At 43.0% G+C, this 13299-nt stretch overlaps 1 protein-coding gene across 1 annotated transcript in view; it reads left to right on the top strand.

Annotated features, from left to right (window-relative positions):
* The window catches only part of PPM1F (protein phosphatase, Mg2+/Mn2+ dependent 1F), an 83532-nt gene that overhangs the window by 41774 nt on the left and 28459 nt on the right, over positions 1–13299 (top strand). The window contains exons 4-6 of the mRNA XM_069756624.1: positions 3047–3235; positions 5151–5294; positions 5374–5467. Of these exons, the coding sequence (XP_069612725.1) occupies positions 3047–3235; positions 5151–5294; positions 5374–5467 (427 nt within the window). The remainder of the gene's footprint in view (positions 1–3046; positions 3236–5150; positions 5295–5373; positions 5468–13299) is intronic.

The raw sequence follows: 13299 nt of genomic DNA, 5'->3' as shown, positions 1-13299 counted from the left end.
AATAATTTTTTTTTTATTTTCATGGCTCTGCGTTATAAACTTCTGTGAAGCACTTGGGGGTTCAAAGTCCTCACCACACATCTAGATTAGTTCCTTTGGGGGTCTAGTTTCTAAAATGGTGTCATTTCTGGGGGATCTCCAATGTTTAGGCACACAGGGGCTCTCCAAACGTGACATGGTGTCCGCTAATGATTGGAGCTAATTTTCCATTTAAAAAGCCAAATGGCGTGCCATCCCTTCCGAGCCCTGCCGTGCGCCCAAACAGTGGTTTACCCCCACATATGGGGTATCAGCGTACTCAGGACAAACTGGACAACAATATTTGGGGTCCAATTTCTCCTATTATCCTTGGCAAAATAGGAAATTCCAGGCTAAAAAATCATTTTTGAGGAAAGAAAAATTATTTTTTATTTTCATGGCTCTGCGTTATAAACTTCTGTGAAGCACCTGGGGGTTTAAAGTGCTCAATATGCATCTAGATAAGTTACTTGGGGGGTCTAGTTTCCAAAATGGGGTCACTTGTGCGGGAGCTCCAATGTTTAGGCACACAGGGGCTCTCCAAACGCGACATGGTGTCCGCTAACAATTGGAGCTAATTTTCCATTCAAAAAGTCAAATGGCGCGCCTTCTCTTCCGAGCCCTGCCGAGTGCCCAAACAGTGGTTTACCCCCACATATGAGGTATCGGCGTACTCGGGAGAAATTGCCCAACAAATTTTATGATCCATTTTATCCTACTGCCCATGTGAAAATGAAAAAATTGAGGCGAAAAGAATTTTTTTGTGAAAAAAAATTACTTTTTCATTTTTACAGATCAATTTGTGAAGCACCTGAGGGTTTAAAGTGCTCACTAGGCATCTAAATTAGTTCCTTGGGGGGTCTAGTTTCCAAAATGGGGTCACTTGTGGGGGAGCGCCAATGTTTAGGCACACAGGAGCTATCCAAACGCGACATGGTGTCCGCTAACGATGGAAATAATTTTTCATTCAAATAGTCAAATGGCGCTCCTTCCCTTCCGGGCCTTACCATGTGCCCAAACAGTGGTTTACCTCCACATGTGAGGTATTGGTGTACTCAGGAGAAATTGCCCAACACATTTTAGGATCCATTTTATCCTGTTGCCCATGTGAAAATGAAAAAATTGAGGCTAAAAGAATTTTTTTGTGAAAAAAAAAAGTACTTTTTCATTTTTACGGATCAATTTGTGAAGCACCTGGGGGTTCAAAGTGCTCACTATGCATCTAGATAAGTTCCTTGGGGCGTCTAGTTTCCAAAATGGGGTCACTTGTGGGGGAGCTCCAATTTTTAGGCACACGGGGGCTCTCCAAACGTGACATGGTGTCCGCTAAAGAGTGGAGCCAATTTTTGATTCAAAAAGTCAAATGGCGCTACTTCCCTTCCAAGCCCTGCCGTGCGCCAAAACAGTGGTTTACCCCCACATATGAGGTATCAGCGTACTCAGGACAAATTGGACAACAACTTTCGTGGTTCAGTTTCTCCTTTTACCATTGGGAAAATAAAAAAATTGTTGCTAAAAGATAATTTTTGTGACTAAAAAGTTAAATGTTCATTTTTTCCTTCCATGTTGCTTCTGCTGCTGTGAAGCACCTGAAGGGTTAATAAACTTCTTGAATGTGGTTTTGAGTACCTTGAGGGGTGCAGTTTTTAGAATGGTGTCACTTTTGGGTATTTTCAGCCATATAGACCCCTCAAACTGACTTCAAATGTGAGGTGGTCCCTAAAAAAAATGGTTTTGTAAATTTCGTTGTAAAAATGACAAATCGCTGGTCGAATTTTAACCCTTATAACTTCCTAACAAAAAAAAATTTTGTTTCCAAAATTGTGCTGATGTAAAGTAAACATGTGGGAAATGTTATTTATTAACTATTTTGTGTCACATATCTCTCTGGTTTAACAGAATAAAAATTCAAAATGTGAAAATTGCGAAATTTTCAAAATTTTCGCCAAATTTCCGTGTTTATCACAAATAAATGCAGAATTTATTGACCTAAATTTACCACTAACATGAAGCCCAATATGTCACGAAAAAACAATCTCAGAACCGCTAGGATCCGTTGAAGCGTTCCTGAGTTATTACCTCATAAAGGGACACTGGTCAGAATTGCAAAAAACGGCAAGGTCTTTAAGGTCAAAATAGGCTGGGTCTTGAAGGGGTTAATAGTACATGTGAAAATAAGTAACCTTATAATGTATCTTACTGGAGAAATCTGGTTCTTTCTCTCCTGGACAAAGTATTCATTCTCAAAATTGTTCGTTCACGGGTAAAATGTGTCTTCAGTGAGTACAGATTTTTCCATCACTAAGTTAGATTGCAGATATTGCTCGTAAAGTTCTATGGCACATTGTAACTGTCATGTCAGGAGATCTTTGTAGCAGAATGTCTGTGTATGCCTCTAGCTATCAACCTCCCTAGTCCATAGAATTTTAGAAAGCACCAACTGTCATTTCCGATCTCACTTAATAGGAAAATAGGTCTTCACTGAATACAGATTTTACCCATAAATTGAGTGAAAGATGAATCTAGGAGGTGAAAGAAGCAGATTTCTCTCATAAAGATTTATCACAAAGTTGCTTATTTTCATGTGTACTATTGATGTATGAAATAAAAACTATTGCGACAGTTACTGCTCTCACTTCGTAGGTCAACTTTGTTTAGTTATTTGGCTTGGAGGTGTTCTTAAGAACAAAGTTAAGGGCTGCAAACCATATTGGTCCCACCAATCTCCAGAATGGGGGCCACGTCACAAGGCGCTATCAGATGAGTAGTCTGAATTCCCATACAAGTGAATGACATGCTTGAAAGATGCTTCTACCATAGATTTGACATCTTGTGGAAATGCCATAAATGAATTACATCAAAATACCCCTTCAAGTGTAATAAAAAAACAAAAGCTATCTCTTTAAGGTTTCTTTCAGACCATTTCTTCCTGTTACGTACAAATCAACGGAACTTTACCTGATTGCTGAATAAAATATGCCGGATTGTTTCATTCTGAATCTGATATTTAAGTATTTTTTGCTTTCAGGATGGAGTTGAAAGATCATACTTTGCTGTTTTTGATGGCCACGGTGGAATAGATGCTGCTAATTATGCTGCGACCCACATCCATGTCATGTTGGCTCGTCATGAGTTGCTAATGTCAGATCCTGCCAGGGCCTTAAAGGAAGCCTTTCAGCGTACAGATGCAATGTTCCTTAGAAGAGCAAAAAGAGAGGCAAGTAAAGAAAAGAGGATCTTCCAAAATTGATTAAATTCACGCCGGTTTTGTGTGTACATATTTTTAATTTATTCCTGGTTGCTTCCGACAAATCTTCTGAAGCTCCGTGATATGATCATTTTGAATAAGGCCCTGTTCACATCATGTTTTTGTTGGGCATTTAGCAAGTATACCAAGAAGGCACTTGATGTACACACGTATGTTATAATCACGTCCATAAGCTTTTATTGCTAGATGGAATCCTTTTGGCCTATGCTTGGCTCTGTATTGAAGAGTAAGGGTAACAAAATTGTATGGAGGAGAGTAGTAGACTAAAAATTTCGCACCCCACACCATTCCCCTTGCCATGCTGGATACGGATTGCATTCCAGCGTCTTTGTGCACCCTTGCTTTTTACTCCTACTGCAATCCATGCTGCTGCTGTCACTCACTGGCCCCTGCCACGAGGCTCTAACTTCTCAATGAAAGCCCCAGTTGTCTCTCTCCGTATGTGAGCAGTAGCATTACTCGAGCTCTGGCTGTAGGTAGTGTCCCAATAGCGTGGAGGAACTGGAGGCCACACTTGGATCCCCTCTCCATTTCTTTGACGCTCTCTCCTGATCAAGATGCTGTGAATTTGCGTTTCAGAACTATTAGAGTTTAGAGCAGCTTCATGGAGCCACGTAGGGAAAGAGCCACCCAAATTGAATCGTGCAGCATCACAGTACAAGTTAGACCAGGGTCACACAAGCTTATGTTCTCTTGGGCAAGAGAATCCAGACGATTATGCTAACGACGCTCTGATCAAACTCTCAGTTTGATCAGAGTGTCACCATAGTGTGAAATGATACTCTTGCGTGAGAAAATTTCAGCACAGGTGCAGGGAAGATTAAGAAATTTGTCTTCTCCTCCATTGCCTGGATCTGCTGTAGTCTGACTGCAGTCAGATTATATCAGAGTGCAGTCAGATGTTTCACACACATCCATAGACTTGAATGGGTGAATGCAATCTGAATACCTGACGCACCTGCAGCTTGCTGCGATTGTTTTTGATTGTCCAATCGGCATGAGAAAAAAAATCACTTATCTGAGTTTCTCTTATAGAATAACGCTGGTCTGATTACTGTCTGATAAAACATTGCACAGCACTCAGCCGCGTTCTACACTCAAGTTAGTAAGATCCACCCTTTTTCCCTCTTCTTTCTTCTGACCCAAATGCCCCAACCACCAAAACAGCAGCCTGACATCTAAATGTCTAGGGGTCAGAACAAGAGGTACAGGGGGCTATAAAGTGGATACATCGCAGCATTCTTTTAAAGATGTACATTGGGAGACATCACACTTGTCACCCAATAAAAATGAGAAATGTACAACAGGGTGTGTCAATGCAGTTGGGACTGCCGATTTTGCAATAGATTTTTCATGATCGGCACATCCAGTTTCTACAAGAAAGTATCATTTTTATTGGGGGCCCAGAACCTGTACAGCCCTCCCCCATTTTGGCATATATGCCTACTGGAGGCACACCCCCAAACGGAGTCTACTATGTCTGTGTGCTCTCCAGTAGATGTACACCCAAAAATGATTCACGGCAGAGGGCACGTTTGTCTGCACTATTATAGTCTATGACCCCATACGTTAGAATCCTGTTATGCAGGGTGTTCGAACGTTAGCCCTAACGAGGCCACCAAACAGGGCAATACAAAAGCACCCTTAGTCCTCTAAATGCATCAGTTTAAATTAATCGGGGACATAATATTTATAATGTTTTTGTTGGTGAGGTGGTTTTTGGTTTGTTTTTGGAGGAGGGGGTTTGATAGTTTGGTGGTCTGTTGCCTACATAAGTTACTATTCAACAGTACTAATGTGTACTCCTAAAATTGTATTATTCCACTTCTCAGATTTGGTGCTTTATCTGTAATGTAATTTATAGAGACTGCGTAGTGGTACCACTGGAGTGTGTGCACTGTTAGAAGGAGAACGGTTACATGTGGCATGGTTGGGTGACTCTCAAGCTCTTCTTGTACGACAAGGGAATCCAGTGACTCTGATGGATCCCCACAAGCCAGAGAGAGAGGTGAGTTGTCTCTGTAAATCATCACAGATTAGTGTTGATTTTAGAAAAAAATAAGCGACTTCAAGCACATCTTTTACAGGATGAACGTGAGAGAATAGAATCCCTGGGGGGCTGTGTCACTTTTATTGGGTGCTGGCGAGTTAATGGGACTCTCGCTGTGTCCAGAGCAATTGGTGAGTATGTCTGTGTTTTCCCCAACATTTGAACTTGTCTTCTGTCCCTACATACTTGTTATCTTGTGGAAAGATGGTGGTTTGGCCAATGCTTAATTCCAAGCCAACATTTCAAGGCCTAGTTTTCTGGATCAGTAGGACACCCGACACCCAAGCTTTTATCTATCATTTGGATTGGTGATAACTATAAACTTAAGATGTTAAGAATAACTTAATTTACTCTCTTAAGATGACATTGTTAGCATTTATTTTCTTATAAAGACTAACATAAGCAATTTATAATAAGCACACATTCAGATTTACTAGATGGAACATTGCTTGAAACACAACCCTTAGGGTACCGTCACACTAAAACGACACCGCAGCGATACGACAACGATGACGATCGCTGCAGCGTCGCTGTTTGGTCGCTGGAGAGCTGTCACACAGACAGCTCTCCAGCGACCAATGATCCCGAAGTCCCCTTGTAACCAGGGAAAACATCGGGTTACTAAGCGCAGGGCCGCGCTTAGTAACCCGATGTTTACCCTGGTTACCAGCGTAAACGTAAAAAAAACACTACATACTTACATTCCGTGTCTGTCCCCCGGCGCTGTGCTTCTCTGCACTGACAGTGAGCGCCGGACAGCCGGAAAGCACAGCGGTGACGTCACTGCTGTACTTTACGGCTGGCCGGCGCTTACCAGTCAGTGCGGGAAGCTGAAGGCGAGGGACATGACCAGACACCGGGAATGTAAGTATGTAGTGTTTTTTTTTTGTTTTTTACATTTACACTGGTAACCATGGTAAATATCGGGTCACTCAGTGCGGCCCTGCGCTTAGTAACCCGATGTTTACCCTGGTTACCAGTGAAGACATCGCTGAATCGGCGTCACACACGCCGATTCAGCGATGTCAGCGGGAGATCCAGCGACGAAATAAAGTTTCAAACGATCTGCTACGACGTACGATTCTCAGCGGGGTCCCTGATCACAGTAGCGTGTCAGACACAGCGAAATCGTAATTATATCGCTGGAACGTCACGGATCGTCCTGTCCTAGCGACCAAAGTGCCACTGTGTGACGGTACCCTTAGTGCCATACTCACAGTGGGGAGCTAAGTGACCTATTTGCTCAGGTACTTGCTGGCTTTCCCACAGGGGACGGGTAATCTTAGGCAGTATAGAAACTTCAACACACGGCAAACAAGGCCTAAAATGAATATTTGGCAGCAGTTGAACAGAAACCAGCCTAGACAAGATTAAGTGACAAAAAGGTAACATTGCGCTGAGTTATATAATGGCCTGGCCCGGAACATTCTGCCTGGAATTTTGTGAACATACAAATATGTCATTAGACATTATTTATTTACTAGTGCAAAAAGGAGAACAATATTGATGTACCACATTATTTATTTACTAGTGCAAAAAGGAGAACAATATTGATGTACCACATGCATAAAAGGCGATTGTCTGTTAAAATTTTCTGTGCTTTAGTTTCTGCCATTTGCAGTACATTAAAATAAAAGACAAAACTATGATGGATGTTTTCAAAATTCTACCCTCTACAATGGTCTCATTAACCCCTTTCTGAAGTCGGGCGTACATTTACGCCGATGTCAGACTCCCTCCCTTTGATGTGGGCTCAGGCAGTGAGCCCACATCTTTCCCAGGACATGTAAGCTGTTATGAACAGCTGACATGTGCCCGCAACAGCCGCGGGTGGAATCGCGATCCACCGACGTTTATTAACCAGTTAAATGCCACTGTCAAACTGACGTGATCATGGGTCACTGGTTTGTTGGCATGACAACCAGAGGTCTCCTGAGACCTCTGTGGTTGTCAGTAGTACCGGCTTGCTGTGAGCGCCACCCAGTGGTCGGCACTCATAGCAAGTGAGGAATTCTGCTATATAGAGGTTACCTGATCGCCTCTATGTAGCAGTGCCGATCAGATTGTGGCAGCTTCTACGATTATTAAAGCATGCCAAAAAAAAAAAAAGTTTTTAAAAAATAAAGAAAATCTAAAAGTTCAAATCACCGCCCTTTTGCCCTATTCAAAATAAAACATTAAAAAAAATCAAATATACACATATTTGGTATCGCCGTGTTCAGAATCGCCCGATCTATCAATTAAAAAAAGGCTAATCTGATTGCTAAACAGCGTAGCGAGAAAAAGGCAAAACTCCAGAATTACCTGTTTGTTTTTGTCATCGTAACATTGCATTAAAATGCAATAACGGGCGATCAAAAGATCGTATCTGCACAAAAATTGTATCATTAACCCCTTACTGACATCGGACGTATTAGTACGCCGATGTCCGCAATCACCCGCTTTGATATGGGCTCCGGCGGTGAGCCCACATCTTTCCGGAGACATATCAGCTGACATGTGCCTGCAATAGCCGCGGATGGAATCGCGATCAACCGGCGGCTATTAACTAGTTAAATGCTGCTGTCAAACTGACAGCAGCATTTAAATTGTGCTTTCGGCCATCGGGACGGAAGTACGCGCATCGGTGACCCCGTCACATGATCGGGAGTCATTGGTTCGTCGGCATGACAATCAGAGGCCTCAATGAATTTTGGTTTAATTTTTACCCATTTCCCAATGTGAAAATGTAAAATCATGGAGCTAAAACTAAATTTTGGTGCTAAAAATGTAATTCTTTTTCTTCACTGCCCAGTGGTATACAATTGTGATCCACCTGTGGTGTCAATATGATCACTGCACCCCTAGATGAATTCATTGAGAGGTGTAGTTTGTAAAATGTAGTCACTTATGGGGAAGTTCTGCTCTTCTGGCATCTCAGGGGCTCTGTCAATGTGACCTGGCACCCTCCAATCACTCCAGCAAAATGTGAACTCCAGTATGGCACTTCTTCCCTTCTGAGTTTTGCGCTGTGCCTCAAATGTGATTTATGACCACTTATGGTGTATTGGCGTACTCGGGACAAATGGACCCCAAAATTTGTTGTGCAATCTCTCCTACTATCCTTGAGAGAGAAATATATATATATATATATATATATATATATATATATATATATATATATATATATATATATATACATGCATAGTAAATATCTGTGGTTAGTTATAGCACCTCACTTCTCTTATTTTCCCTCTCACATCTCTCATTTTCCCCCTCACTCCTCTTTTCCCCCTCACTCCTCTCATTCCCCCCTAACACTTGTCATTTCGACCTCACATCTGTCATTTTCCCAACACTCCACTATTTTCCCTCACTCCTCTCATTTTGCACTCACACCTTTTCATTTTCACCTCACACCTCTCATTTTCACTTCAGTATATACATGTTTGTCATCTCCCTTATACATAGTATACACCTGTATGTCTTCTCCTGTATATAGTATATACCTGTGTCATCTCCCCTGTATATAGTATATACCAGTATGTCATCTCCTCCTGTATATAGTATATACCTGTGTCATCTCCCCTGTATATAATATATACCTGTAAGTCATCTCCTCCTGTATATAGTATATACCTGTAGGTCATCTGCTCCTGTATATAGTATATACCTGTGTCATCTCCCCTGTATATAGTATATACTTGTATGTCATCTCCTCCTGTATATAGTATGTACCTGTATGTCATCTCCTCCTCTATATAGTATATACCTATGTCATCTCTCCTGTATATAGTATATACCTGTGTGTTATCTCCCCTGTACATAGTATATATCTGTGTAATCTCCTCCTGTATTAGACCTCGTTCACACGTTATTTGGTCAGTATTTTTACCTCAGTATTTGTAAGCTAAATTGGCAGCCTGATAAATCCCCAGCCAACAGGAAGCTCTCCCCTTGGCAGTATATATAGCTTACACATACACATAATAGACAGGTCATGTGACTGACAGCTGGCGTATTTCCTATATGGTATATTTGTTGCTCTTGTAGTTTGTCTGCTTATTAATCAGATTTTTATTTTTGAAGGATAATACCAGACTTGTGTGTGCTCTAGGGCGAGTTTCGTGTGTCAAGTTGTGTGTGTTGAGTTTTGTGTGGCGACATGCGTGTAGCAACTTTTTGTGTCGAGTTGCATGTGACAGGTTAGTGTAGTAAGTTGTGTGCAGCAAGTTTTGCGCATGGCAAGTTTTGCGCGTGTCGAGTTTTATGTGTGGTGCCTTTTGAGTATGCAAGTTTTGTGTGAGGCAACTTTTGCATGTGTTGCAACTTTTGTGCATGTGGCAATTTTTCCGCGGGTGCAAGTTTTGCGTGTGGCGAGTTTTCCATGAGGTGAGTTTTGCACGTGTGGCGAGTTTTGCGTGAGCCTAGTTTTGCATGTGGTGAGTTTTGAGCGGCGACTTTTGTGTTTCGACTTTTATGTGGCGAGGTTGGTGTATGTGTGGTGAAAAGTGTGCTGAGGGTAATATGTGTTCAAGCACGTGGTAGTGTGTGGCGCATTTTGTGTGCGTGTTCATATCCCCGTGTGTGGTGAGTATCCCATGTCGGGGCCCCACCTTAGCAACTGTACGGTATATACTCTTTGGCGCCATCGCTCTCATTCTTTAAGTCCCCCTTGTTCACATCTGGCAGCTGTCAATTTGCCTCCAACACTTTTCCTTTCACTTTTTTCCCCATTATGTAGATAGGGGCAAAATTGTTTGGTGAATTGGAAAGCGCGGGGTTAAAATTTCACCTCACAACATAGCCTATGACGCTCTCGGGGTCCAGACGTGTGACTGTGCAAAATTTTGTGGCTGTAGCTGCGATGCCTCCAATACTTTTCCTTTCACTTTTTCCCCATTATGTAGATAGGGGCAAAATTGTTTGGTGAATTGGAAAGCGCGGGGTTAAAATTTCACCTCACAACATTGTGCAAAATTTTGTGGCTGTAGATGCGACGGTTCAGATGCCAATCACGGACACACACACACACACACACACACACACACACACACACACACACACACACACACACACACACACACACACACACACATCCAGCTTTATATAGTATATATATGTATATGCGTGTATATAATTAGTAAAAAAAAAAAAATATATATACACACACACACACACACACACACACACACACACACACACACACACACACACACACACACACACACACTAGATGGTGGCCCGATTTCTAACGCATCGGGTATTCTAGAATATGCATGTCGGAGTATACAGCACAGAGCCATGTAGTATACAGACGTAAAGATAAACATATACTCACCCTCCGTTGAAGTCCTGGCCCTGTGTTTGGTACACGCGGCAGCTTCCGGTCCCAGGGTTGGTATGGGCGCAAGACCTGTGATGACGTTGCGGTCACATGACCGTGACGTCATGGCAGGTCTTGTTGCATACCATCCTTGCCACCGGAACTTGCCGCTTGCATGGAGCGGTTACCAGAGCGTCGCGAGGAGCGGGAAAGGCGCCGGAATGTGAGTATATGATGACTTTATTTTTTTTAAATTATTTTTAACATTAGATCTTTTTACTATTGAGGCTGCATAGGCAGCATCAATAGTAAAAAAGTTGGTCACACAGGGTTAATAGCAGCTTTAATGGAGTGCGTTACACCGTGGCATAACGCAGTCCATTAGCGCTGCCATTAACCCTGTGTGAGCGCTGACTGGAGGGGAGTACGGAGCAGGCACTGACTACGGGGAGGAAGGAGCGGCCATGTTGCCGCCAGACTGCGCCCATCGCTGATTGGTCGTGGCAATGGTCGTGGGCGTTTTACCACGACCAATCAGCGACTTGGATTCCATGACAGACAGAGGCCGCGACCAATGAATATCCGTGACAGAAAAAAGGCAGGACGACCAGAAGAACAGAAAGACAGTAGTGACCCTTAGACAATTATATAGCATATATATATAATATTTTGCTCAAAATAATAAAGCGAACACTAAAATACCACATACTAGACATAACTGAATGAGATATTTCAGTTGCAAATCTTTATTTGTTACATAGTGGAATGTGTTGAGAACAATAAAACGTAAAAATGATCAATGTAAATCAAAATTAGTATCCCATGGAGGTCTGGAGTTGGAGTGTTGCTCAAAATCAAAGTGGAAAATCAAATTACAGGCTTATCCAACTTTAGTGGACTTGCCTCAAGACAAGGAAATGATGTTCTGTTGTGTGTGTGTGTGTGTGTGTGTGTGTGTGTGTGTGTGTGTCTGTCCTCCACGTGCCTGTATGACCTCCCTACAACGCCTGGGCATACTCCTCATGAGGCAGCGGATGGTCTACTGAGGGATCTCCTCCCAGACCTGGACTAAAGCATCCGCCAACTCCTGGACAGTCTGTGGTGCAACGTGATGATGGTGGATGGTGCGAGACATGATGTACCAGATGTGTTAAATCGGATTCAGGTCTGGGGAATGGGCAGGCCAGTCCATACCTCAATGCCTTCATCTTGCAGGAACTGCTGAGACACTCCAGCCACATGAGGTCTGGCATTGTCCTGCATTAGGAGGAACCCAGGGCCAACCGCACCAGCATAAGGTCTCACAAGGGGTCTGAGGATCTCCTCTCGGTACCCAATGGCAGTCAGGCTACCTCTGGCGAGCACATGGAGGGCTGTGCGGCCCTCCAAAGAAATGCCATCCCACACCATTACTGACCCACTGCCAAACCAATCATGATGTTGCAGGCAGCAGATCGCTCGCCACGGTGTCTCCAGACTTTGTCACGTGTGCTTAGTGTGAACCTGCTTTCATCTGTGAAGAGCACGGGGCGCCAGTGGCGAATTTGCCAATCCTGGTGTTCTGTGGCAAATGTCAAGCGTCCTGCACGGTGTTGGGCTGTAAGCACAACCCCCATCTGTGGACATCGGGCACTCAGACCATCCTCATGGAGTTGGTTTCTAACTGTTTGTGCAGAGACATGCATATTTGTGGCCTGCTGGAGGTCATTTTGCAGGGTTCTGGCAGTGCTGCTCCTGTTCCTCCTTGCACAAAGGCTGAGGTAGCGGTCATGCTGCTGGGTTGTTGCCCCCTACGGCCTCCTTCACGTCTCCTGGTGTACTAGCCTGTCTCCTGGTAGCGCCTCCAGCCTCTGGACACTACGCTGAGAGACACAGCAAACCTTGCCACCACTCACATTGATGTGCCATCCTGGATGAGCTGCACTACCTGAGCCTCTTGTATGGGTTGTAGAGTCCGTCTCATGCTACCACAAGGGTGAAAGCACAACCAACATTCAAAAATGACCAAAACATCAGCAAGAAAGCATTGGTACCGAGATGTGGTCTGTGGTCCCCACCTGCAGAACCACTCGTTTATTGTGTGTCTTGATAATTGCCAATAATGTCCATCTGTTGTCTATTCCATTTGCACAACAGCATGTGAAATTGATTGTCAACCAGTGTTGCTTCCTAAGTTGACAGTTTGATTTCACAAAAGTTTGATTTACTTGTAGTTATATTCTGTTGTTTGTGTTCCCTTTATGTCTATGAGCAGTGTGTTTATGTATATACTAGATAGTGGCCCGATTCTAACGCATCGGGTATTCTAGAATATGTATTTATGTATATAGCAGCCACATAGTATATAGCACAGGCAACGTAGTATATAGGAGCCATGTAGTATATAGCAGACAAATACTACGAGGTTTGTGCTATATACTATGTGGCTGCTATATACATACATATTGTAGAATACCCGATGGGTTAATACGGGCCTTGCAATATATAACAGTGGCCACGCAGTATATAACACAGCCACGTACTATATAACACAGCCCACGCAGTATATACAGTTATATGAAAAAGTTTGGGCATCCCTATTAATCTTAAGCTTAATGTTTTATAAAAAAAAATTTTTTTTGCAACAGCTATTCCAGTTTCATATATCTAATAACTGTT

This window comes from Ranitomeya imitator, chromosome 1, assembly GCF_032444005.1.
Source record: "Ranitomeya imitator isolate aRanImi1 chromosome 1, aRanImi1.pri, whole genome shotgun sequence".
NCBI classification, from domain to species: Eukaryota; Metazoa; Chordata; class Amphibia; order Anura; family Dendrobatidae; genus Ranitomeya; species Ranitomeya imitator.
This window is presented reverse-complemented; position numbering and strand designations above follow the sequence as displayed.